This window comes from Corvus hawaiiensis, chromosome 11 (assembly GCF_020740725.1).
Source record: "Corvus hawaiiensis isolate bCorHaw1 chromosome 11, bCorHaw1.pri.cur, whole genome shotgun sequence".
In the NCBI taxonomy this organism is placed as follows: domain Eukaryota; kingdom Metazoa; phylum Chordata; class Aves; order Passeriformes; family Corvidae; genus Corvus; species Corvus hawaiiensis.
The window spans coordinates 18,500,961-18,525,852 of NC_063223.1; the positions used below are offsets into that span (position 1 = coordinate 18,500,961).

The 24,892-nt window shown below is 42.9% G+C and overlaps 1 protein-coding gene across 4 annotated transcripts in view; it reads right to left on the bottom strand.

Moving 5' to 3' along the window:
* The window catches only part of SFMBT1 (Scm like with four mbt domains 1), a 132,484-nt gene that overhangs the window by 14,901 nt on the left and 92,691 nt on the right, over positions 1-24,892 (bottom strand). For all 4 annotated transcript variants that reach the window (XM_048315478.1, XM_048315480.1, XM_048315481.1 and 1 more), the window contains 11 exons: positions 20,925-21,086; positions 14,551-14,645; positions 9,700-9,940; positions 9,260-9,348; positions 8,089-8,335; positions 7,282-7,379; positions 6,426-6,527; positions 5,398-5,548; positions 3,486-3,568; positions 1,451-1,577; positions 650-763 (listed from right to left, as the gene is read on the bottom strand). In XM_048315478.1, coding sequence (XP_048171435.1) covers positions 650-763; positions 1,451-1,577; positions 3,486-3,568; positions 5,398-5,548; positions 6,426-6,527; positions 7,282-7,379; positions 8,089-8,335; positions 9,260-9,348; positions 9,700-9,940; positions 14,551-14,645; positions 20,925-20,952 — 1,375 coding nt within the window. In that variant the 5' untranslated portion in view covers positions 20,953-21,086. The remainder of the gene's footprint in view (positions 1-649; positions 764-1,450; positions 1,578-3,485; positions 3,569-5,397; positions 5,549-6,425; positions 6,528-7,281; positions 7,380-8,088; positions 8,336-9,259; positions 9,349-9,699; positions 9,941-14,550; positions 14,646-20,924; positions 21,087-24,892) is intronic.

Genomic DNA, 24,892 nt, shown 5'->3' on the forward strand with positions numbered 1-24,892 from the left:
TCAATCTAAAACTTTTCTTACCTTACACTTAATGAACACTCAAGAAATTCTTTGGTTTCTCCAACCCCCATTTAACTTTAATAAATGTCTCACCAAGCAGTTGAGAGAAGGCACTATCTTATTCTACTTACTAGTGTAGTTAAAAAGGTAGGGTTTACCTCTCAGCACTTTGTCATTAAGGGATCATCACCACATGGCCCATTGTGAAATCAGTCCCCTTTATTTTGACTCCAAAATGTGCACACACTCCACACTGTTTTGTTGTGGTATTAACTTTACTTTGCACAAGTGCAAATGTAAAATCAGTATCAGGGTCAGACACGTGACAACAGCTCAGACAGAAGTAAATGCAGAGCATGGAGGGTGTGTAAATACACAGATAGGATTTCTTTGTTATGGCAAATGGATTGTCCTCACAGGCTCCTACAGCACTGCAGTGGCCTCAAGCCAACACTGTGGGGTTTGGAGTTGTTGTAGGGCTTCCAACTGGCCCCAACAGCCAGAGAGACAGTTGTGCAACACACAGATTCTCTGTGCATGATGAACGTTTCCAAATTCAGCGATGCCAGCAATAACCCCGCAGTAATCTGCTCCGGCAGGTCTCACCAGCTCTAGCAACCCACCACTGCAAACAGAAGAGAACTGGTACCTATTGCTTTGCGAGGAGGCCTGAGCTGATATCCATTCGTCTCACACCAACCCACTGGAAATATATTCATTGATTCCACACTCACTATACACTCAGGGACGGGTTTCTTGGAGCCTGTTCAGTTTAGAAAAGGAAAAATTGAAGTAAGTCATAAACCCCCTAACTTGGTTCACATTCACTGTATGTTTGTTAGTGTTAGTTTTACTTATGGTGCATCTAGAACACAATAACAATCATTTATTCATCCCCTTTACTGACCAGATTCTTTCCTGACCTCATTTACTTCCTCCTAAAGGCTGGAGATGGGAATTTTCCTTCCGCAGTTTCGCAGAGATGCACAGCGCATAGTAAGTGCATGCTGATGTACTTCCAATCAAGAAATGGGATTATAATGGAGAACAGCTGACACAGGCTTACTCTATCTTAATGAAGAACCTCTGTAAAACTTTCCTTCCCAGGTCTGGCCAAAGCTTGCTCAGAATGCAAGTCATTCATGTGTGAAACTGTCACAAGGGCCCTGCTTTCCACACGGCCCCGCTCAGCACTTTGCACGGTGCATGAGCCCAGCACTGACACTGCAATGCACAAATGCCATTCTTGGCTTAAATAAGCAGTGCCAGCCAAGGCAAACTGGAAACACACAATCCAAGTGGGTTTTGACTGTGATTTCACCAAGGAAATTGTGACTTGCTGCCCATACTCTGCACACAGTGAGTTTGCTTCAGATGCTCCTCAGGTTTGGGGATGGCACTACAGCAGAACCAAAGAGAGCACTCCTCTCTTCCCCCAAACCAAGCTTACCCTCCAGCTGAAGCCAGAGGTAAGAATCTTTTAACTTGGTGACTGTAGCAATGCAAACTTCTTCAGGATCAACTGGGTTCACAGCCTCGAGTTTCATGTTCTCTTTAAATCCATGGTCAGAAGTTAACTAGGAAAAAGCCAGAATACTTCAGTAAGACACCAGCTGTGTATCCAGGATAGGATATGAATATCCATGAACAGGAGCAACACATAAAACCTTCAGTGTTTGAATAACACAGAAAGATACTCAACACAGACAGAGGAGATTTCAGATAATTAGCACACTGAGTACACATAAGATATGTTAGGAACTACAAAGAATTTAAGTTAAAAAAGGCTCTACAGACAGACCTAGCAAAGAACGTATTTGTCTTCAAAAAAAAAGGATGCTGAGGCTCACTGAAGGGATTGAGTGCATTCCCAGCAATCAGAAATTCTCTGCTGCTTGCCACTTGAGTGATAAGTCTGACAAATAATCTGACCAGGTTCTCTATTCTATCATGTTAACTTGGAAATCCATTTTACGCATGCAAATAACATTCCTGCCTCATCTGAGTTCTGGCAGGCAGAATAGGAAGCTTTCTTTTCATTTTACGTTTTTTGGATAAGTAGGGTCTTACTTTATTCACCAATATAGTTTGCATTTATATATTTTTTAAAAAAATCCCTAAAACATAAGAATAGGTATTTATCCAGCTCTGGAGCTCCTGAATTAAAGATAAGAAGTACCAGCCAGACAGAGAACTCCTCTTCCCAGAGCCACTCTGCAATGTAATTACAGGATCAATACATTATGAATTCTGGAACTAGTCTACAGTGATCAACTCTTCTCAGAAAAAGGATAATAAATTCAATGACCTGCTCTAAGATGCCACAGTTTACAAGACAGAACAAGGACAACAAGAATTCATAGCCAGCAACACTCTCTTCAAAAACTGGTAATTATTCATTTTAATTTCTCCCCCTAAGCACTGCAATAGCCCAAGTATGGTAAATGGAACTGGAATGCAGGTGTTAGTAGTACCCTTTTCTGCTTGACAAGCTAATGTGCTTTGGGGGACAGCAATACTGTCACTGAACCAACAAAGCCCAAAATCTTGCAAGTCCTTCAGGCACGGGTTAATGTAAAATGATTATTTGGTACTAATTTAAGATGACTTCATATTGATTAATACAATGGAATTAATTTTTCAAGCTGAAAGGATGGAAGATTGCAAGAGTGCCCTAAGTAAATGAAAATAAGGTCTATTAATAATAAAGGCCCTGTTTCCACAGTTACAGGAGTGCCAACGACTGATGCTGTTCTATGTCTCTTCCACGGACTCTTACACATCTCAATTTCACAAAACAAGCATTTATTTCCAGTCTGCTTTATCACAACTGAAAGTCCACTGCTTCCTTATCTAGGAAGCTGGCATGCAGCTACTTCAGTTCACACTCATTTATAGTCTCTTATCTCTCCTGCTTCCTGAGTTACCAAAGGTAAGGTGTTAAGGTATTCAAATGTGTTCAGAGGAGGGCAACAAAGCTGGTGAAAGGGCTAAAGGAATGCCCTGTGAGGAGCAGCTCAGGACCCTGGGTTTGTCCAGCTGGAGAAAAGGAGGATGAGGAGTGACCTCACTGCTCCCTGCAGCTTCCAGAAGAGGGGAAGTGGAGAGGGAGGTGCTGATCTCCAGTGACAGGACCTGTGGGAATGGTTCCAAGCTGTGTCAGGGCAGGTTCAGACTTGGCACTGCGCAGCACTTCTTTACTGAGAGGGTGGTCAAACACTGGAACAGGCTTCCCAGAGAGGTGCTCAAAGCTCCATCTCTGTCAGTGCTTGGACAACACCCTTAACAAGCTTTAACTTTTGGTCAGCCCTGAAGAGGCTCAGGCATTGGACTGGATAATTGATCATTGCAGGTTCCTTCCAACTGAAATATTCTATTTGACTTGGAAAGGAAACTAAAGTAAAAAACATGCAAAAGGTTCTTCTCCCTGTAATGAAGAGTACCAGTCAGGCAGCAGAGGAGATGTTCCTGCAGGAGAAGCTTACCGAAGGGAAACAGCTCTGGGGAGCCGCCTCAGCACCGCACTGTTTGAGGTAGTCAGCCCAGTCAAAGTCCTGCCCAGGGTAACCTAGGAGAGCAAAGAGCCCAGGGTTAAGAGTTTAACAGCTGAGACTCATTTCAAACCCACCTGACACAGAGCACTGAGATCTGTTTGGGTCACTCAGGTTTGTGAGCTGACAGGGCTTCAGCGAGCCACGTGAGGTCAGACCACTCCAACCTGAATCATCAATCTGCCAAGCAGACAAGGGCAGCAACTGAAACATGGGAAAGCAGTTTCACCCTTTTCACAGAGTACAGGTGAAATTCAGGAAAAATTTCTGCAATTGCTGTTGTGTCAGCTCTGAAACAATTTTTTTAAAACAGAGCACTCAAAATGTGCACAATATCAACATGCTACTCTCTCAAAGACATGTTAAATACTAAGTCGTTAAAGAGAGCAGTTAGATGTGCCAAGAGCCTCATCAAGTCTGATAACAGCTGTAGATTTGCACACGTTTGAAGGGAAGTGTCTTAACAAGGAGTCCATCAGGAGACAGAGCATCCCTTCAAGGAAAATTAAATTCTTCTTGGGGGAAATACTTGGTTTCCCTGTGATCTAACAAAAAACTGAAGGAAAAGGGGCACAGAAGTGTGCTGCCATGTCAGTTTGAGGCTGGCAATAAATTGGCAAGGACAAAAGTGCTGCACTTATTCCAGTCCCCTTAAAGGGACACCTGTGACAACAGTTTTAAGAAACCAAAATTTCAAACTCAGTCTAAGGATATAGCATTAACATGACAATCTAAAATCGTAGAGAGCCATAAAGTTTCCCCCACGCCTCCTTTTCTCCAGGCTGAGCCCCCACAGTTCCCTCAGCTGCTCCTCACAGGACTTGTGCTCCAGACCCTTCCCCAGCTCCATTCCCTTCTCTGGACATGCTCCAGCCCCTCAATGTCTGTCTTGTAGTGAGAGGCCCAAAACGGAAGGCCAGGGTTTGAGGAGTGACCTCACCAGTCCAACCTAAATTATTCTGTGACTCTTCTCCTCAGAAAGGGCTGAACCACAGAAGGACTTAATTATTCATTTTTCTCAGTTTTACCAGTGCCAGTAGGGCTCTTGAAACCTCACACAATTCAGAATGCCCACTATGTCCAGGGGGATGAGAACACAAAATCTTTGTCAGCTTCAGTAACATGACTATAAAGTGAGATTTCACTTTTCACATGCAAAGTTCTAGCAAATGCTGGTCAGGCAGAGCCATTTTCCATACCTTATGCAAGGAAAGGCAGGAGACAAACACCCTATGGTCTCTGCCCCTCTGATATAAGGAGCAGCAAAAACAAAACATTCTGAATTGTGAGGTGGCAAATAAGAGAACAGAGGCCCAGGTTTTACAATACCATTGACATTTCCAGTTTGAGAAAATGAATAAATATTTTAGCAGTGCAGGAACACTACCCTATTCCCTTATGTCCTGAAGCAATGTTTCAGCAAACTGCAACAGTGCCTGATAGGTCTTTGGTAAAAAAAAATAGTTCATTAACTTCTGAGTGATAAGATAGCCTAAAAATATTATAAAATATTGGATAACAATGTTCCATTCTAACCAGAAGCAAAAATCCAATGCAAATACTACTGTTTCCGATATCATGTTAATTAAGGCTGAAACCAACATTTCTTTCAGCCCTGCAACACTCACTCCATTCCTTCCAGTGTTCAGGCTTTCATACACGACCAGCATCCTCAGCCTCTCTCACCTTCCCAAATCCAGGCTCATGCCTGGGAACCTTCAGTTCCCCTAACTCAAACCTCCTGATTTTCAGAACTGGATCTTTCTTGTGCTGCTACGGTGCAGTTGTTTTGCCCAAGTGCTGTTCTGAGCTGAGGGGTGAGCAGGAGGAGGCTGCACAGATGTACCTGGGGGGGGGCTGAGGTGCAGCCCGTTCTTCAGGCTCCACTGCACCGGGAAGATGCCGGCGCTGCTGACGTGACAAACGTAGCGCTGGCCGGTCGCACGCTCGGGTCTCAAGTCATCGATTTCTATCATGAAATATTTGTCATTGTACACCTGGAGTCAGCCAAAAGAGAACCACAGGCTCTTATGAGAGGCACATTCTGATCCACTGCTCCTTCTCCCCCATTTTAATAAGGTTGTTAAACAGCAATACTGCCTGATGGAAATCCTTTACCTTGAAATATTGTGAGGTTACAAAAAAATAAAATTAAAAGAATCTCTTGGATTCATAAACCAGCAGACTCATCTGCGTTATCCAGAAACTTAACAAATACAAATAATAAAACTTAGCGTCTGAGCCCTTAAAAGATAAGGTGATCAAGTGCTTTAGGAAAATTTCTCATGAAAAATGCACAGAAATTAGCATTTGTGGTCCTCCTGCTATTCTGTAACAACCTGCTTATTTCAACAAGGCTGAACTGTGTCCCAGAATGGACTGTCACAAGTAAACCCACTACAGTCCTGAAGCAAATAAAAGCAGGACAGGCAAATAGCAAGAAAAGTAACACCTGATCATGTTGGAGTGTTTTCGTTTCAACTCTGAAACCCCTTGTTTGGAAATCAGGCCGCCTAAATGTCATATGTACACAGTAATGACGTAACCTTTGCAAAATCAAACCCCCAAAAATCTATCTTCAGATGGATACTCAGATTAAGAGGGATTATTTCCAATTTTAAAAATCTGGGCTTGACAATTTTAGCCATTTGATCTTTTGAACTTGTATCTTTATGGAACTTTTCCCCTCCATTCAAATCCAACGGCTTCACCATCAGCAGTTGTTTTATCAGGCAGCCTGAGGGAGACACACAAAGTACTTTATTTGAAAACTAGTGCAAGATTTTAAGATAACCAGTTCATGAGAATTCCCTGAGCATCTAAGAACAGCAGTAGAACTGAATCTTAGCAGGACTAGCTTAAGAACCCTGGTACCTTGAGAACTGTAGCAGGACAGATAACAAATGGAGCCATTGGGTCCACAGCTTCCAGCTTCATGCCTTCAGAGAACGAATGCACTCCGATCACAGGTTTATCCTGAAAAATGACGTGTTGCTGTGATTACCTGCCCTCCTCCACCAAAGAGAGATGTACCTCACATAAATCAGCTGAAGAGGGTAAGTTTTTTAAGAGTTTTTTTTAGTTCATTCCAAGAAATCAGCATGTCTGAGCACCAGCAACTTTTCTAAATGGAAGGCCAACAATGCCCCCTGAGACTGACCATTTTTGATGAGTTTTAGGAAATTGAGTCCCTGTGTCCTCTGACATTCTCCACACAGAAGCAAGATTTGATAATACAGAGTGGTCTTGTAAGTCAATAGAAATGTTTTGAGGTTCTTCCCTGTAACTTCTAGCACTCATCATGAACTGAGAACCATACAGGTCTCCACTTCCAGTCTAACAAAACCCTCCAGAACAGGGTTCCTGCTCCACAATTATCTATATCTTGCTCTGTGCATGACCCAACACATTCAAGAGCAACAGCACCTCTGCTTCTACTTATGGGTCCAAACAAAGCTGAGAAAAATGAACTAAGAACCTGAAGGACTAAAACATGTGAACTCTGACGACTAAGGACTCACATAACTGTGATGGGTGCATTGTCTAACTTATCAAGAATTGATACCAGCATGATTTTTTTTTATTATAATTACATTTTTTAACTAGAGTGAAAAAGGAAATAAATTTTTAAAACCAACAAAACAGGAAAAGAATTTTGGGTGGCTGACTTCCCTGAATCATTTCTCAGGAAAATAGCATTTCCATGGTATCATCCACAGCATTAGACTACCTTAAAAAGATCTGTAGGAACAGATGACTCCTCCTCCTCCTCTTTCACCTTCTTCAGGATCTCTTGCCAATCTGCTTCGCTCCTCAAGGACCTAATGGCTTGAAGAAAAAGAGAGGACAAGAGTGAATAGTCATTTCTCTTCCTCTTTTCCCTCAGAAAACAAAACAATAAAGTTTGATTTGTGCCCCTCTAACTGCCAAATTCTTTATCCCAAGGTTTCCCCTCATCAGGAAACATGTAACATCACTAGTAAGCTCATAATCCACCCCTTTGTGCTTCTGCCACTTTCTGCCTCACTCCTCTGATGACCTGCTCTGACACGGACATGCCTGAAAGGCATGTCCACCCATCCCAGCCTCTGCCTCCACTTCCATGCACTTGTTCCTTCTTTTAAGGGACATTTTCATATCTTTAAACAGTATCTAAATTAGTCCAGTGGGCTTGAAGGGTCTCAACTGCAAAAGCTCCTGCTGAGCAGCACTCCAAAACTGTAAGACTTTTGCCACCCCAGGAATACAAACCTACCAAAAATAACCAAATAATGAAGGCAATCCCTTCCTCACTTCTTTCCGTTGCACAAACAGGTGGAAAGTTTTGACAGGCAAAATCACTTAGCAGCTTTTGAATGAGTGGGTGGAAAGTCTTGTAGGACTATTTGTACCTTCACCTGCATTTTATTAGGTACAGGACTTGTCAGATCACACTGATTATGTGACCACCATGTGCACCCAGAAGGCAAATTCAGAGCACCAAAGCAGCAGCCTCTACCCTCTGATCACTACATACAAGATCTGTGTTTCCAAGTACCTAAAGGTGGTTGCAGGCTGTATCCATGTTGAGCTGCCCAACCCACTTGGTGAAGGAAAGGGTCCAAGTAGAACAGCCACTGGTCAAATTTGTCTGAATCCTCCAGGCCCTCATATCGCAGCTTGAGCCTCCCACCAACATTTTCTACCACAGTGACTATCCAGGCTTCCAGGGAATCCCGGATGTTTTGCAGTTCCAGTCGGGAGCCAGGTGCAATGAGATCCAATGGATTTTTCCCTCTGTGAAGCTTCAAAAAGAATACAAATTATTCTGTACAACAGAACAAAACAAATGCCATACTTCCACCTCTTTACACACATCCTGTCTGCATAAATAAAGTATGAACACAGAAGCACAGAAATCCATGTCCCTTCCTAACACAAGTCAGAAGTGACAATGTTCAGAATCGCTGGTGTTTGTGTCAGAGCTTCTGCACTGCCTACAGTCACACACTTCACTTAAGTCCTCATTATCATTTTCAGAGACATTATCATTTATATATTCCAGGTTTGAAGGAAACGTGAATAATCTCTTTTTAAAACTGAGTCATCCAGCATACAAAGATGACTAGACAGAAACATACAGACAGAAATGTTAGCTGTAATGAAGATGTCAAAGGCACTTTCCAAAAACCATTATGTTCTGTACTTTACAACCAGAGACTGATATAAGGTGCAAATATTGTTTTAAGTGCAGAGGAGGGGATTAAAATTTGGTTCTTCACTAGCAAAGATGTAATATTTAAGTGAAACAATAACGTGCCCGTTAGTAAAAAATGCCAAAACAAAACAATGCAAAGTGAAAGGAGTCAATTGAGAAAGGAGACAACACGAAAGCCAGATAAATAAAGCATTATTTTCTCAGAGCTGTATGGAGAAGGAGCAGAATAGGAGGAAGACTGAAACCTTAGGGAGTGTAAAAAGGTCTTTCTTTTGACAGGATTAATGAACAACCCAAACCTGCAGCAACAGATATGTTTCAGGACAACACTATAAAAATTAAATACTGTAAATAGGAAACACTAGAGAGTGGAACTCTAACGTCAACAGCATATTACAATGCTCCCTAAACTTAAAAAGGGAATTGAACTGACAATCCAAATAAGGGTTCCCTTAATGATGAAGGGCAAAACCAAGACAAAACCCAGTATGCAGCTCCTCGCAGCACTTACCCCCTCCAGCAGGTTAGCAGGAGCACTGCATGCCCCCTTCAGCACTCGCTGAAGGAACTCCTCCTGGTCAGGTATCTTGTCCTTGATACCTAAGCAAAGAGTGAAAAAGAAAGACTGTGATTTTTCCTGCCAGATTATTCAGACACAAGATGTTACCACACCTGCCTAATTCATGAGAATCTGCCACACACCGGTAACAACTTAAAGAAACAAAACAAATAAAAAAATTTAAAGGAAATATCAAAGCAGTAGATTTTGGTGGGTGATAGATTAAGATAACCACAAGCCTCTGTCATGGGGTTTCAGGAAAACACAGCAGATAACCTCACCTTGTCCCCAGCAACAGCACCTGCACACCTCAGCAGCTACGCTGCCTGTCCAGCTGATACAGGACAACAGCACCCTTTGGTGCACCCTCTTTCTGCACACAGAGCTGGTACCTTCAGGCACTTTGAGAATCTTCTTGTTCTGCTGACACCAGCCGATGGGGTGCAGATCAGCTGTCAGGATGTCACACCAGAAGTCGGCCTTGCGGTCCTCGCCGTAGCCATCGTAGCGCAGCAGCAGCAGCTGCCCACACGTGGTGATGATGGTGGCAACCCAGTACGTGTTCTGGTCAGACTTGACAGCGACTTCCAGCTTCATACCAGGGGCAAAACCATTCTGCAAACTTGTATCCACCTGAAGAAGAAGAAGATCATCGCATCTGAGCACATCTCAGAAAGTTTGCTGAATACCAGGGGGAACAATTTAGACAAGTTCATTAGCAAAAAAACTCAAGCCAAATGCCATCCAGTCTCTTCAGAGAAACAGCTTCATCATGTTATGGAACCCAAACTGGAATGCACACAGAATCATCATTAATGAAATCTTCTTTGCATTTCAGAGTATCTTTTCAAGCTTAAACCAATATCGTGCCATTCATATTTCTGCCCTGAACAATACCTTCCCGCATCACTGAAAGGCTTTCCCACTCACAGCTGGGATGTCAACCTGAGCAAAACTAAAGGCCAAACTCTGCACCACAACTTTGACTTGTTGCATTAAACTGTGTCATTCAAGGTCTTTGGACAAAAAGACCATTTAAAGTACATACACATGCCTTAGGCAACAGTATCTGTCTCTTCCACCATGCTCATCTAAGAAGTCACAAATCTGCACAAACTGCAGAATAAGGATTTTTAACCTCTCTAAAATTAATTTAACCTCTCTAATTTAAAATTAAATTAACCTCTCTAATTAATCCAAGAACCTAAATAATTCTATATGCAGCACTGTTAAATAAACTGCACGGAACATAACCAGTCTGTGTTCTTCACACTTTGACAACAATAAAGCACCAAACACTGGGAGTGCTCTGTGTGTATGTGGGTGTGCTGTGTGCAGGTGACCAATCTGACTGCACAGGATTCAGACAATGAAATGGGAGATTTAAAAGAGAATGCAAACCTTAAGCTTCTTATATCCCTAACTTCTCCTTACTCAAACAATCCCAAAAGAGCAGATGGACCCTGTTCTGATCTATGCTTAATTCCAGGGCATCAGTCCTAATTAAAACTCTGACATGTCAATTCCCCATTCTCAGTTGACTGTAACTGGTGTTTTCTTTTTTAAGAGGTCCCTTTCCTCTTTGAATCAACTACAAGAAAGGCTTTCAGTATGATGCAGATGGAGCAGATATTTTCTGGGGTATTTATTCCCAGTTCTGCGCTGACAGTTCAGTAACTGCCATAGCTATTATAGTCTCATCAGCCAGCACATATTGGTTTGCTAAAAATAAAACTAAGAGAACTACACCAGAAAGAAAAGCATATGCTTGTGTTAACTGTTCATATCCTTCAGGTTAATGCCCTTCACTCGGAGAAATCTCTTCTTAAAAACATAATCAGCAGGACCCAATACCTGCAGGCATTTTGAAGTGGTATTATAGAGGGTGTCTCTCAAAAAAACCAGTTGTCTTGTTGAAGAGATATGCCCAAAAACTTCATGTTCTGATTCCGGAGAGGAAAGCCTCGAGCTCGACGCAGAGTTTGAAGAATTGGGAAATCTGTGCACCTCCCGATACCCAACCTTTCAACAAAGCCTCCCAGCAGGGAGAGTGGCGTTCGGCAAAACACAGCGCGGCAGCAGGAGCGTTCCCGGCGGCCAGGCCGCTTCCCGGGAATTCCGCGCAGGCCGAGCCGCCGCCCGCGCCCTCTCCCGGCAGCGCCGCGGGGCCGGTGACAGCACAACGAGCTGCGGGCTCTGCAGGAGGGCTCCTGGGTCGGCAGGGCAGGCTGGGCACCCCCCGAGCATCTCCTCTGGAGCAGCGTGGCCGAGAGGGCAGCTTGGTGCTGTCCACAGGGCAAGCTGAGCTGGCCAGGAGCTGTGACCCCAACCCTATTCCCCCTTTCCCATCAGGTGCTGTCACCCCATTTGTGCCGCTGCACGAGCCAGAGCCAGGGATGTGACTCAGCTCAGGGGGGATAAAGAACAGACAAAAAGGATTAAGAGCATGCAAAAACACACAGGAAGTAAAAGTGTTCAGATGATGCTTAAGACCAACTTGATTTTAATGGTCACACACATATAGAAAGAGGCAGAAAGGAATTAAAAACCAGCATTCAACAGTCCTAGACAAAGTGTATTTAGACTTGGGGGGATAACACTGGCATTCATTACAGCTCCAGGTTTTGGTAAGTTCTTTTTCCTGCTACATTTTATGCCAAACAGTCACTTTGATCTCGATATTGGTTAATTTTTAAAATGCTAACAAATTAAACATTAGAACATACTTAATTTGAGAAGTAGCTTAAATTTTCCAATGTGTCTTACTCGTAGCAAGGCAAAACTTTCAGAATTAATATAAGCATACAAATATAAAAAGTCACCTCTCTCATCAGCAAGTCTGGTACTTTGCTGAAACAGTCTGTGTAATCATGGATTACATTTTCTTAACCTGACCATGTATTCTCCTCCAACGTGAGTTGGGTATTTCTCACCCACAACTCACAATGGGAGCTCACAGTCTCACTACTCCAGTATTTAAAAAGAACCAAACTAAAGCCGCACGGTTCCATTTAGAAATGCATTTAAATTAATTAATCTATCATATATGTTCATTTGCTCTTGTGCCAATACTATTCTTCGGCTTAGATTTTTCCACTGTTTTTCTGAGAGTAAAGCTTGTTAGCTCTCCTGACGTTGGATTACAAAAACACGTCACTCTTGAAGTCAAGCAACTGGGACCACAGAATTGAGCTGGAGGGACCACAATCACCAGCACAGCCCCATCAGTGCCTGCAGGCTCTCCACTGAAAATCACTCACCTGATGTATCCTGGAATCACACTAACCTTTTCTCAGTGCTCTGTCACAAAGACAGGCTGTCACTCTCCACTGGGAGGCAGTGAGGCTCTCTGCTCCTCCTTTTCCAACACATTACCTTCTAACGGACCGCAGAAACCCCGAGCGTGTGACCTTGCACTCCTGCATTTCTGTAACTGCAAGGCTCTGATATAAATAAACTCCTCCCTCTGCCTGTCAATTCAGTGTCAGCAGTAACTTCTCAAAATTTTATGCCAAGCTTTTTACAGAGCAGTCTCCAGCTAAATTCTATGGAACTCTGCTAGAAAATGCCCAGTAGTTCCACTCTGAACATGCAGGCATCTATTTCCATGCTCACTGAGGACCCCTCACAGAGGTCCAGGCCCCCAGAGCAGCGGGACAGGGCTGAGCAAAGGGCTGGGCTTTACTCACACCTCCTCACCAAACCACTCTCCACCACAATGTCACCTCACCAACAAAACTGCACCATGTTCCTCACAGGTAGGGATTAATAACAACGCAAAATGTGGAGGTTTTTTAAACCTAATTCTATTTTTACCAACATGGCCACAGCCACCAGACCTTTGACTTGACACAGCTGAGCTGGTGCAGGTGCAGTGAGTCTTTCAAAGTGTGTCTACTGCTGATTAACAAAATGCAGCTACAATATTAATTCAGTTGGCCACTGCTGTAAAGCTGGCATTACAAATAGTTGTACAGTGTCCAAGCTATGATAGCAGGCCTCTTTAACAGAGATCCAGTGAGGTAAATCACACCAAAAGAGACAGACCATTCCTTCTATTACTGTAAAATGCCATTGCTCTGGTTCCATGCTGTGCCCTCAGTGTGGGCTGCATGGACACCACCACTCTAAGCTGGCTCTTGCTACAGCCTCAGTACACCCAGGAAAAATAAAGCAAGCACAGTCCCCTTCCATTCAGAAATGAGATACCTGAGGTTTTACTTTGACCAAAAAGCTGACAATTCCATCCCAGTGTTCGCAGAGCCTCTGTGAAGTCTGTATTTTCTGCACATCTTTACTACTAACACAACTGACATATTTTAACCGATTATTTAATAGTCTTCATTTCTCCAGGTTACCCTTGGACTCAACATGCTTCGTGATCCTTCACAGACAGACCTCAGTCTGTTTTCCTGCTGATTTAAGTTTCCCCATACTGACAGTCATGGTATTGGACCCAAAAGCACAAGCACCACAGGGTGTCTTCCAAGCAATGTGTCACACACAGTCACCAGCCTGGCACTCGGGAAGGTGCTTTAATTGCTGGAAAAGAACCAGCAGGTTTGGACATCAGCTCTGTACAGCTCACCTTCACTGAGGACCCTGTACAAGAAGGCAGATTTCACATTCAGATCTCCCCCAAAGGGACAGTGCTCTCCAGGACTTTACCAACAAACATTTAAGATGTCCAAGGGCAAAGACAAGGGCTTATCAAGACTTCATCCTATTCATTAAGCCTGTGATCAAACAATTATCCTAATCAGTTTTCTAACTACTACAGTCAGGTGTTTGGCAGAGCTGTTATTTTCTCCTTGCCTCTTTGAGGTCTGACATTAAAGCATTCTTTGAGAGCACATTTGAATTCTGCTGTTCAAGAAATATTCTGCCACGAGCTTTCTAAAGCTACTCCTCCATAGCAGTTGTCCAGTAGCAATCACCAAAAGAAGAAAGAGACTGGCTATTCTGAGCTTCTTGAGAAAAACCAAGCTTTTCTTCTGGTGCAGAAAAGACCTTAACTCCTTAGATTTCAGCACTTGTGGGTGGGGTTACCCCGTGCTACGTACAGAGAGGAAGACAAGAAACAATAATAAAAAGGTTAAATTCTGCATTTCTCTATAAAAAACACAATTCTAGTTAGTCTTCCAATTTGAAAGCAGCGACTCATTCAAAGAAACTCTGAACATTTAGTGTATCACAGAAACGATGCAGGAGACAGTAAGCACACCCACAACTCCCTTACTCACGTGTTTAAAAGATCCATGGGGGGCTGCAGTTGCTCCTGTGTCTTCTAGATACTCATCCCAGTTGAATTCCATTTCTTCCACACTGGAACCAGCATCTGGAAGAGAAGCCAAACTTTTCTAATTCAGCAACTCATTGGCTTAAGTTTCAGGCTACTACAAATCACAGCAAAACCCGCTTCAATTCCAAATGACTGAGTACACAAGGGTGCAGTGAACACATTTCAAGAAATGGACAACACTATTTGGCCTTTCTTTGCATGTAAACAGCACTTTTAAGTAGGCTTGGTCTACAAAACAGTGAAATCCTGAGGATTTTGGTTTATCACAAATTTGCTTAGAACTTGTGACAGGAGAACACAGAGCTCTGTATTTCTATCACCAAATATGAGAGACTCAGAACTCTTGGGACACTGGACTGTTGGTGTTTTAAATTAAAAACCACCCACTAATAACAGATTTGGAAAAAAAGCCTAAAAAAACCTTTGAAATATGACTGTGCTCTTTTTAAATTTAGACAGTATGCATTTAGCTGTTCTAAAACACCAAAAGCAAACAGAGGGATTCAGGGTAGTTCTAAAGAAAACAACTTGAGACATAACTGAAATAAAGACCACTCAACTTGGTCACTTAAAAAGTCCAGCTCATAAGATGCAACAACTTCTTTAGACCAAGAAAACCTCATTATGGGATGCATTTAAAGCATAAATATGCTAAAACCACTCAAATCACAGTTCAAAACTCAGTCAGGCTGTTAGGGAAGCATGCACCTGTAATAAGCCACACTACAGATCAGTCAGATTTTCTGTTATTATTGTCAAGCCTGTCCCCCAGCCCTGGTCTCCCCTTCAGTTCTGGCTTGAGCCACTTCCCTGCTCCTTTCCCATTCCCGTTTTATCTGACATGTACCCACTTAGCTAAAAAGACACCAAACGAGCACGGGGTGGATTTCAGGTCCCCTGTTTAGTTCAGCAGGCAGCCACGTGACATTTTTCCTGCAAGCACACAGTGGGATGGCCAGGGAAGGTCCCAGCCCATGCAAGCAGCATTTTTAATCTCAACACACGAGGTTCAGCTTCAGCAGCAAAATGTGGTGGCAGTGACAGGACACAAGAGCAGAGCTTTCATTTTCATTTTCAGGCTCAATTCCACCATCTGCACCAGAGCTGTCTTTATGAATGAACAAGGAAGCTTTCCCCCTCTCAGGACCAGGAAACCTGATACCCTGTTTATATTTGAAAACAGAGAAATCTCTGTGTATCACAAGCCCAAGGAGAGCTCAGCAAAGGTTACAGGACACCAGCATTTCCTACACCCCGTGCCTTTCCTAGGACAGGCAGTAACTGATCTTTCAAGCAGCAGCAGTTGGAGTAGGAAACATTACAAATAAAAAAAAATGAATTAAGTACCACCACATGCCCTTATCAGACCCCTGGACAGGCTGAAAACCTGCTTAGTAAGCTCTGGGACAGTCCCCAGTCCCCCAATAGAAAGGAGAATATATTTGTGCAAAAGTCTGAGACACGTTAAATAGGCTGAAAACCTACAAGTCTTGAGTTTAAAAGGTTTGTTTTATCTTCAGACTGATGGTTGAGCTCATCTTTGACTTTTCATTGTGACTCTAGGAGTTATCACTTCCCAAAACTTAAAAATGTATATTCAGTTAGCTGTTGTTTGCTGATGACATTATCTATTTTAAAAGAGGCTCTTATCTCTCCAGAACCCAACTTTGTCTGTTTTTAACTAACCACAGCTGGTTATTTTGGCCTTTCATAAGCCTAAGAGCTCAAAAGATTCAGAGCTTGAATATCACCATCACTTTTAAGGGATAATTTTTAACTTACTGAAGAAATGACCTGGAGAAATGAATAAGGAGTTTTATTTAGAAATTTTTTGAGGGAATAAAAGGTTAAGACACAGACTACAGCTGTTTGCAAATTAGGGTGGAGCTGACCAAAGATTTTGCTGCAAGCTATTCTAAGAAAAACAATTTCATTGCAAAATGTTGTTAAAATAGATTAACATTTCTCAACTCATTTAAACAGAATTTTATTTTTATACGACCACAAAAATGCTTAAGTTCACAGCTCCAGAACCAAAGTGGGAACAAACATCAGCTCTGGTCAGTCAGACCCAGGAGTGAATTCTAACTTTCGCCCCACCCAACAAAAACCATCTCACCCTTCCCACCAAAAATCACCCTGCAGCAACAACCCCACTCCCCTCCAGCCCCAAAAAAGCAGGTCCTGCATGGTCTAACATGTTCCTGTTTGAAGGGAAGCAAAGCAGTGTGGCTGCTCTGTGCCTCCCAGGCACTCTGAAAGCCGGCAGCTCCTCCGGGAATGCCACAGGGACCTGGGGCTGTCCCCAGCCCTGCAGCACCGAGTCCTCAATCCCCGTTATCATCAGATAACTGCCGGAGGGGCAGTTAAGCTCCTTAAATGAGCCACAGGTCACTTCACACACTGAAAGGGTCAATTAGTAACTTATGTTGCCACTTAATTGCTACAAGGAGCTCCCAGGAAAGCCGGTTTGCTGCTGCTCCAGCGACCCTTCGCCTTTAACTGCGGCTAAACCCATTCCCAACTGGATGGGGACCGCAGCTCCTTTGTCACGCCGCTCACCCACGGGCTCTGCAGCCTGTCCCATATCCAGGAGAGCTCTTTCCTAGCAGGTCTGTGCGGTGCTGAGAAGGGCTCAGATTGCTCTGTACTGCACAGTACCCAGAGCTCACCAGCACAACCAAAAGCTCACTAGAAATCCATTTTTCATCAGAAAAACAAATAAAACTCCCCAACAAACCAAACCAAGTCATAAATCCACGTCCAACACTCATTTCAAATTTACTACTCTTCCCGGTTCATTTTAGGGAGTTTCCTTCAGTCAGAGGGATTTTTTAAAACTTCTGCAAAAAGCACCCACAACTTTTTCTGTTTATTCATTCATAAAAGTTGAACTCAGCTTGTGTTTACACTTTACAGAGGTTTTACAATTGAGGTGATCAGCCTCTAACTTCAACCACTGAGCCCAGAGCTGGGGAATTTTCCTCCCTTTCAGAGGCTGACACAGCTGAGGGCTGTGCTTAGCTATGGTTTGAACCAGTCTGTTTGCTCCTTCTCACAAACCTGCCACAGCACTCCAGGTTATTTAGCATAGCTCCTGCTGGAGCAATGTGGAGCAGGAAAAACTCACAGAACAAAGCTCCAAGCAAAAATGCAGTATGAGGATTCATAGTGAGAGCAGTAAATTAGCTTTTTAATTGTGGCATGTGGTAGGACTACATAAACAATGAAAAACCTCTGAAATAAGCCTCTCTTTTTCAACATCTGAATGCAGAAGCACTCCAAGAGTGCAGCAAAGGACCATCTCTGGTAAGGCTTTCAGAGTCAGAATCCAATCACTTTTCTGGTTTTATTGGCAGGACAGTGGCAGCAGAGCAGGCCCTGCTTAAATCAAGCCTTTAAACTGTTCTGTTGGCATTTTTGCAAGACCCTATTGCACAGCTCCATCCTCACAGGTTAGCAGATCCCTGGAGACACAGGACCAGTTTAATGAAGCCACATTCCTGAGGGGCCGTAAGTCTGCATTAAACACTCTGATCAGTCTGAGTTCAGACTGCTCAATAAAACCACAGACATTTACAGCAGAGATTCTTGCTACTGTAAGGAAACTTGCAAATCAGTGTGACAGATGACAACAAGCAAAACCATATTTAATGCATTTGATTCTAAAGCACAATTTATTCATCTAATGCTGCATGAGTGTACGTATTTATGCTCTCTCTTTCTCCCCATATCCTTAATTGCTACAAGCCCTAAATGAATTCAGCTTTCCACTATGTGGAGACTTACTTGTCTGTATTAGACAGGATGACTGAGCAGCACATCAGCTCAGAGGTAAAGCACAACTTTGGCAAACGCAGGGGAAGAAACCTGGTGCAATTCCCATATCTCTGGCCTTGTCATGCAACCAGTTTGTGTCAGAAGAACTTTCAAATCAAGCTAACATTTTACATTTTAAGTAAAATCTGAGAAGTGTCCTACAGAGGTTCTGTAGAGAATGTTCATCCACACTGGAGGTGAGAAAATTCTCTGTAAGAATACCAGCAGTTTCCTAGGCAGGTGCATCACTTCCCATTTGTCACTATTTCTACTGGAATTATTGGGAACACTCACTCTTTCTGAATTTTATCACAAATTACATCCTGCTGCTTTCTGATACATACAGGCAGAGAAAGAATATGGAATTATACCATTTAGACTGGAGAATGTAGTGAAATATTAAGGAAGTTAGCCCTTAAAAATATCTGAAATGGAAACAGTCTATGCTAGGCTGTTCTGATCTTTGGATTTGAGCTAAATTCTCACTGCAAATAACTTTCATGCATCTTTAATGTGATTTAGTTGAAGACTGTCACATTGGACGTTTAAGTACATCACAACTGAAGGTCTTGCAGACTTCAGTAAGGCTAACCCAAAGGTTTCTCACCCTGAAATGTAGATATAGTTCAATCTGATTTTAATAACAGTTAATCTTTTTCATCTACACCAGCTGTGAGGCCATGAATAAATAAAGACAGGTTGGAATTTCAGGAGTTGAGAAAGACTGTGACAAGAATCAAAGTTGTGTTTTCCCTACTAGTGCAGGAGAGCACCACAGCCAACAACCCTGAGCTCTGTCTGGGTTCTTGGAGGCAGAAAGCTTGGATGTAAAACCAGAAAAACAGAGGAGAATCTTCAAAAACTGCTGCAAATTATTAAGTGGAAAAAAATGACACCAGTCAAAGAACACGAAGGGAATGTTCCAGCAGTGGCTTGGACTGGTGTAATTCAAAAGCACTTCAGAAAATAGCATTAGAGGGCACAACAAAACCAATGTATTTATGCTTATACAGGCAGCATTTGCTGGGAACTATCTCTGAATGCAAGTAAAGCTCTCATCATTTATTGTTTGCTCTTCACAGCCTCCTGTACTCAAACTTGGCACAAAAGGATGCTCAGGGAAATAGCTGCTGAGTAATTTCAAGCCAGTATCAAACCTTTCCTTAGCTATTCAAAAGCACATTGTGAGAGAGGACTCTGCGACCTGGTGCTTTTTGAGGAAGATGGAAAAATGTCAATAAAGGTTTTAAGATGAGGGATGTGCTATCACAGCCTGTGGACACACCACTGCTGACCATGTAAACAACTCCTCACTGTTCCTCTCCCCTCCTTACACTCTGTGACAGAAGCCAGCAGTTTCCACTAGCCAAGGAAAAAGTATTTGCATGTGCCAGGAGACATTCTACATCCACATCCATGACGCCTTTTCTTGATTATTTGAGGATGTAACATTGACAACAACTTGACTGACTTGCTGTAATTAATAATCAAAAAGCTTATTTCAGCATCATAAAGCAGATGATAGCATTCTCCTAAAAAGCACCATAGATTAAAACTATGTTTAACATTTCTTCAGCAACACTTACAACAATTAGATTTCCATAAAGGAAGTACAAAATTACCAATAGTGAACTGTCCTGCGAGAAGAGCAGTTTGTTGGACAAGTACCAAAGGAAAGTAATACTCTGATAAAATCTTGATCCAATTGTTTACACTGGTAACTACAAATTAAAATTTGCTTTATATAAACTGTAATAGGCAGGGACCTCCTCAAAGAAAAGGACAAGCCACGCCAGGCAAGACAGAAAAGATGGATGGTCCCTACCCCCACACGAGGGTACAATTCCAGAACTGTTTCAGAAAGCTGTTAGGATTCCCAGCCATCCCAGACTAACATTCTTCCTGGCCTGGTGTTCCAAGGGGATCCAAAACCTGAGCTGATTTATCGTAATACACCACTCTGCAGCAGGTTAGGAACTGATATCACAAGCCTATCAAAGAGGACACACCAAGGCACTTCAGAAAAACAGGACAGATTACAATGGCAGCAAACAGCTTCAGTTATCTGACTTTCCAAACCAGCAGCACAAGCTTGCCAAAATATTAAGAACAAGATGAACACAAGGACAGAACTAGATACTAACCACTCTGACAGAAAAATGCCTTAAAATAGTAAGTGTTAACACCACCAAACTTTTCATAAGCCCATCTCACAGTGGTAGCACAAAAAGGAAAGTCACAGCTTCCCAAAAACACAACCACCAAGATGGGTCAGATTTTGGTCTCCCTTAAGCCAGTGATACACCCTGCTTTGACACAGAGCAGTAACAAACACAGCCATGACAGTGCCACAGCCAGAACCTAACTCAGAATCTGTGAAGCTGGAGTTTCTCCCTGTGCACAGCACCAGGCATGTGCACCATGGGACACTCCCTGTGCTCATCTTTCTTCCACATTTCTAGAATAGTTGGCCAGGGAGCTGGGCTGGACTGTTACCTGCATCATACTGCTGTTCTCCATTCATCTCCACAGGAGCCCAGTGGTTGTTCCCAGCAGCCAGAAGCAGGGGAAGCCAAGGCTGTCACTGTTTGGTGGTCATGAGTCGCCTCCTGCCTTCGACAGCAGCCGGGACATTCAAGAAGGGACCCTGGAAAACACCTGAAAGGAACAACTGGTAAGAAAATCTTCATGGCATTTTTAGCTATTAAGATAGAATCCTAGAATGGTTTGGGTTGGAAGGGAACTCAAAGATCATCTCCTTCCAATCCCCTGCCATGGGCAGGGACACCTTCCACTATCCCAGGCTGCTCCAAGCCCTGGCCTTCAACACTTCTGGGATGGGGTAGCCACAGCTTCTCTGGGCAGCCTGTGCCAGGGCCTCCCCACACTCACAGGAAAGCATTTCTTCCTAATATCCAATTTGCAAACCTGCTCCTATGAGCAGTTAAATAATTATTTCACTACGAATGGTAGAAAATGAGCAAAACCATGTCTAAAGCAAGCCCACCAGTTCACTGGCAGTGAACCACGAGTCTTCTTTCCTTACAAAATTCTCCACAAAAGCAGAGTTGTATAGTCAATAAAAGTCCAGGTAACATGTATCTTTATTAATAACACACTCTGACTGACAACTTTATAAAAATCAATGAGATGAGTGGCCACAAACCCACATAAGATTATTGGCTTAAAAATTCTTGTAAGAAAAAGATCATTTCAATAAGCTTTTGCATTCCAGCTGAATGTCTGTGAAGCACCTAGATTTTTGTTTTAAGTGAGATACCTGAAATAATGTAGAGGACAAATAATCAGGTTCTAAAAAACACAGGCTGTGCTTCTGAGATAGATGCGTTTTGAATAACAATGGTTTCTAAAAAGGAAGTCCTATACATTTGAAAAGTCTCTGATTTCCAGTTTTGAACAGCTAGAGTGTCAGTGCAGACAACCTGATAATCCTTAGAGGTACACAACACTGGTAGCTTCCCTCACACACAAATAAATCAACAAATTAGAATAGAATAAAATATCCAGCAGCAGTGCTCAGTCACGTAGGAAGTTCAAGTACAATCAAAACTACAGTCAACTTCAAAAATTTTCATTACATGTGAAAATAAAAATTTTTTGAGACTAGCAAGAGTTATCATAAGAGCTCCTATTGAATGGCAGCTTAATGCCACAAGAATCTACTGTACGGAAGATATTAATAACTTTTATTCATTATAGCTTCACAGGAATGTGTCTGGAATAGGACCCAGCTGCCAATTTCTGCTATATGCTTCTAACCTGCTCTGCTCCAGCTCAGAAAGTATGTGCTCAGCATGTAACTGCAAGGTCACACGTTAACTCCCAATTCAGCTCTGCCTCTGTGACAGAGTTACTGAGAAATCAAGCACAGGTTCCCCTCTCACTCTCCACTAGTTCCCCACACATTTTTTCCAGGCTCTCAGGACAAAGCAGTGCAGGATAAGATAACTCAAGCACGTGTTCCCAGACTATCCTCTCCCAAGACCTTCCTCCTACACAGACTGAGCTTCCACCTATTCTATCTTTTATAAAGTGATGCTGGAAGATGATGTCACTGGCAGGATGCTCAGCACACAGAGAAGAACCAACCAATAAAACACTTTTTAATCATTAATTAAAATATGCCTTGGTAATGGCCTATCCCAAGTCTATCAGCTGTCACAATGCTTAGCCAAAACAAAGGCAATGCTGTGAGCAAAGCATGTACTCCAACAAATCTGGGGATATGCCACTGCTTTAGAATAGTGAGCCCTGGCAAAGTATCCTCAGAATTAGTTGCAATTAAGCTATTTTCAGTTTATGGGATACAGCTCTCAATTAGCTTCTATAACTAAACTATGTGACGTAACTAAATTCCGTATTTTTTGCAACATGAAAATGTTTAAGACACCACCCTTCCCCCCAAAAAACCCCCAAAGAAACCCACAAAACCAAACCCCAAGCACCAAAGAAGCTGTTGATTTAGAAGATGCCAAACACTGGCAGCTCCTGTTGAAGTTGATTGATATTCTGCCCAAGTCAAGTTGGGTTGTTATTCAGGATTTCATAAGCAGTTGTGGTGTTTTATGTACACAAAACTGAGAGTACTTGTAATTAGCACCCACCATGGCTGCTGCTTACAGTCTGGCACCCCAAAGATTATCTTTTGATAAATCTCAAGGGAAGTGGAGCACAAGTGCTGCTGGAACAGAGCTGATTTGGAAATACTTTGGACTCTTCAGTCTCACTTCTGCATTTCAAATCTTCTTTCAGCACATGAAATATTCAGATGTTAGCAACTGGAGGCAGCATTAAAAACAGTTACAGTTCATTAAAGCCAGATGGCTCACTTGAATATGAAAAGAAATCAAACATAAGTTGGATGTTGAATTAAAGTAAATCAGCTGGTGTCTGAGGCTTAATATTATTTTAAAACAAAGGTGCATGAGACAATGGGGACAGGAGACACCCCCAAGGACTGGGGATGGAGCTCCAGCAAGGATCAGGTTTCAGCGAATTCCTTCATGCCAAGGCATCCAGTAAAATCTGTTTCAAACCCGCGTCCACCACAGAGCTGCAGCCGGCATGGGCAGGCAGGAAACCTGTTGCAGCTCTGCCAGGGCAGGGTAGGGGTCCCTCAGCACCTGAAAACCACAGCTCTGCTCCCAAAAATCTGCTGCTAATGCAGCAAGGGAGGTGAAGATCCCGTCCTTTTGTTACTCTTGGAGGTGGGAGGAGAGGGGCTCCTGGCCCCTATGCCCATTCACACACATACCTGTGCTTTTTCACTTCCAGAAATAGCAATTATGCCTTTCCTAGGAGGGGAACTGACACTTCTTCTAAAGACTTTTTCTAACACATTTTTTATTCCAGGACTCACGGTGGGCCCGATCCTGATGCTGCACTGGAGAGGGCTCCAAACCACAGGGCACAGACCCCACCACAATCCTTATTCCTGATGCTGCCGTGCACAACTGCAACTACAACCTACACTTCACTTGCCTGTGCTTCTATTATTGCTGCAGAAATCAGCAATTTCCACAGCCTACAAAAAACACCCCAAAACAACTTCAAGCTTTTTTTTTTAACCTTTTTCCTAACCTAACACCACTACAGTCAATGATGAATATAGGTCTCAGCTAGCCCTTTTGCTACGTGAAGATGAGATAGTGGCTCCAGGGGAAAAGGGGAGCATGTTGGAATCAAGAGTTGTATGCCACTGGGTACTTGCAGGCCACAGTAAAGCCACTTATCAGTGTACAAGCAGATCTAAGGTAGAAATGCAGTTGCATGGGGTCCTCTGCCCTGGGAGATAAGCCAGGCTGAAAACATCAGCCCTTTGGAAAACATGCTTGCATCTGCTCAGAGGACAAGGAGACTCCACCCAGCCTGACTGAGACTCTGCCAACTCCTCACTGATACAATAAAGTCAAAAATGGAAAGGACCTTGTTGGATGAGAACTTAAGTTGAAGTGTTTTATTAAAAAAATTAAAATTCTACAGCACAAAAAGAACCCAATGCAATGAACTTCTCGGGTAGGAGCCAACTTAATTTTAGGTTCAAGTTACAATGTGTAGTACTTGATTCATAAACATTTTTGTGAAATGCATTCCAGGTATACTGGCAAATTTCTTATCACTCTTAGTTAACTGTTTTCAGCACAAAACAAGGTATGTTGTGCAAATTTCTCAACTAGAACCAAAATCAATGGTGCTGGAGAAAATTACCTTTCAAGCTATTCAGTGTGAGCTTCATTCACTCTCTTGTAGCAATACACTCGCAGTTACACAAACAGCCAAACTCTCACACTGGGGTCAGTACATTTCCTTAAAACAGCCCCATCATTTTGGGGGAAAATGTCAAGGACTCTGGCTAGCCACTGCTGCCAGCTTGGTGGAAGGATACAGCTGACTACCTGCCATAGCAGATCAGCAACCACCTCCATCAGGCACAACGGCAGATT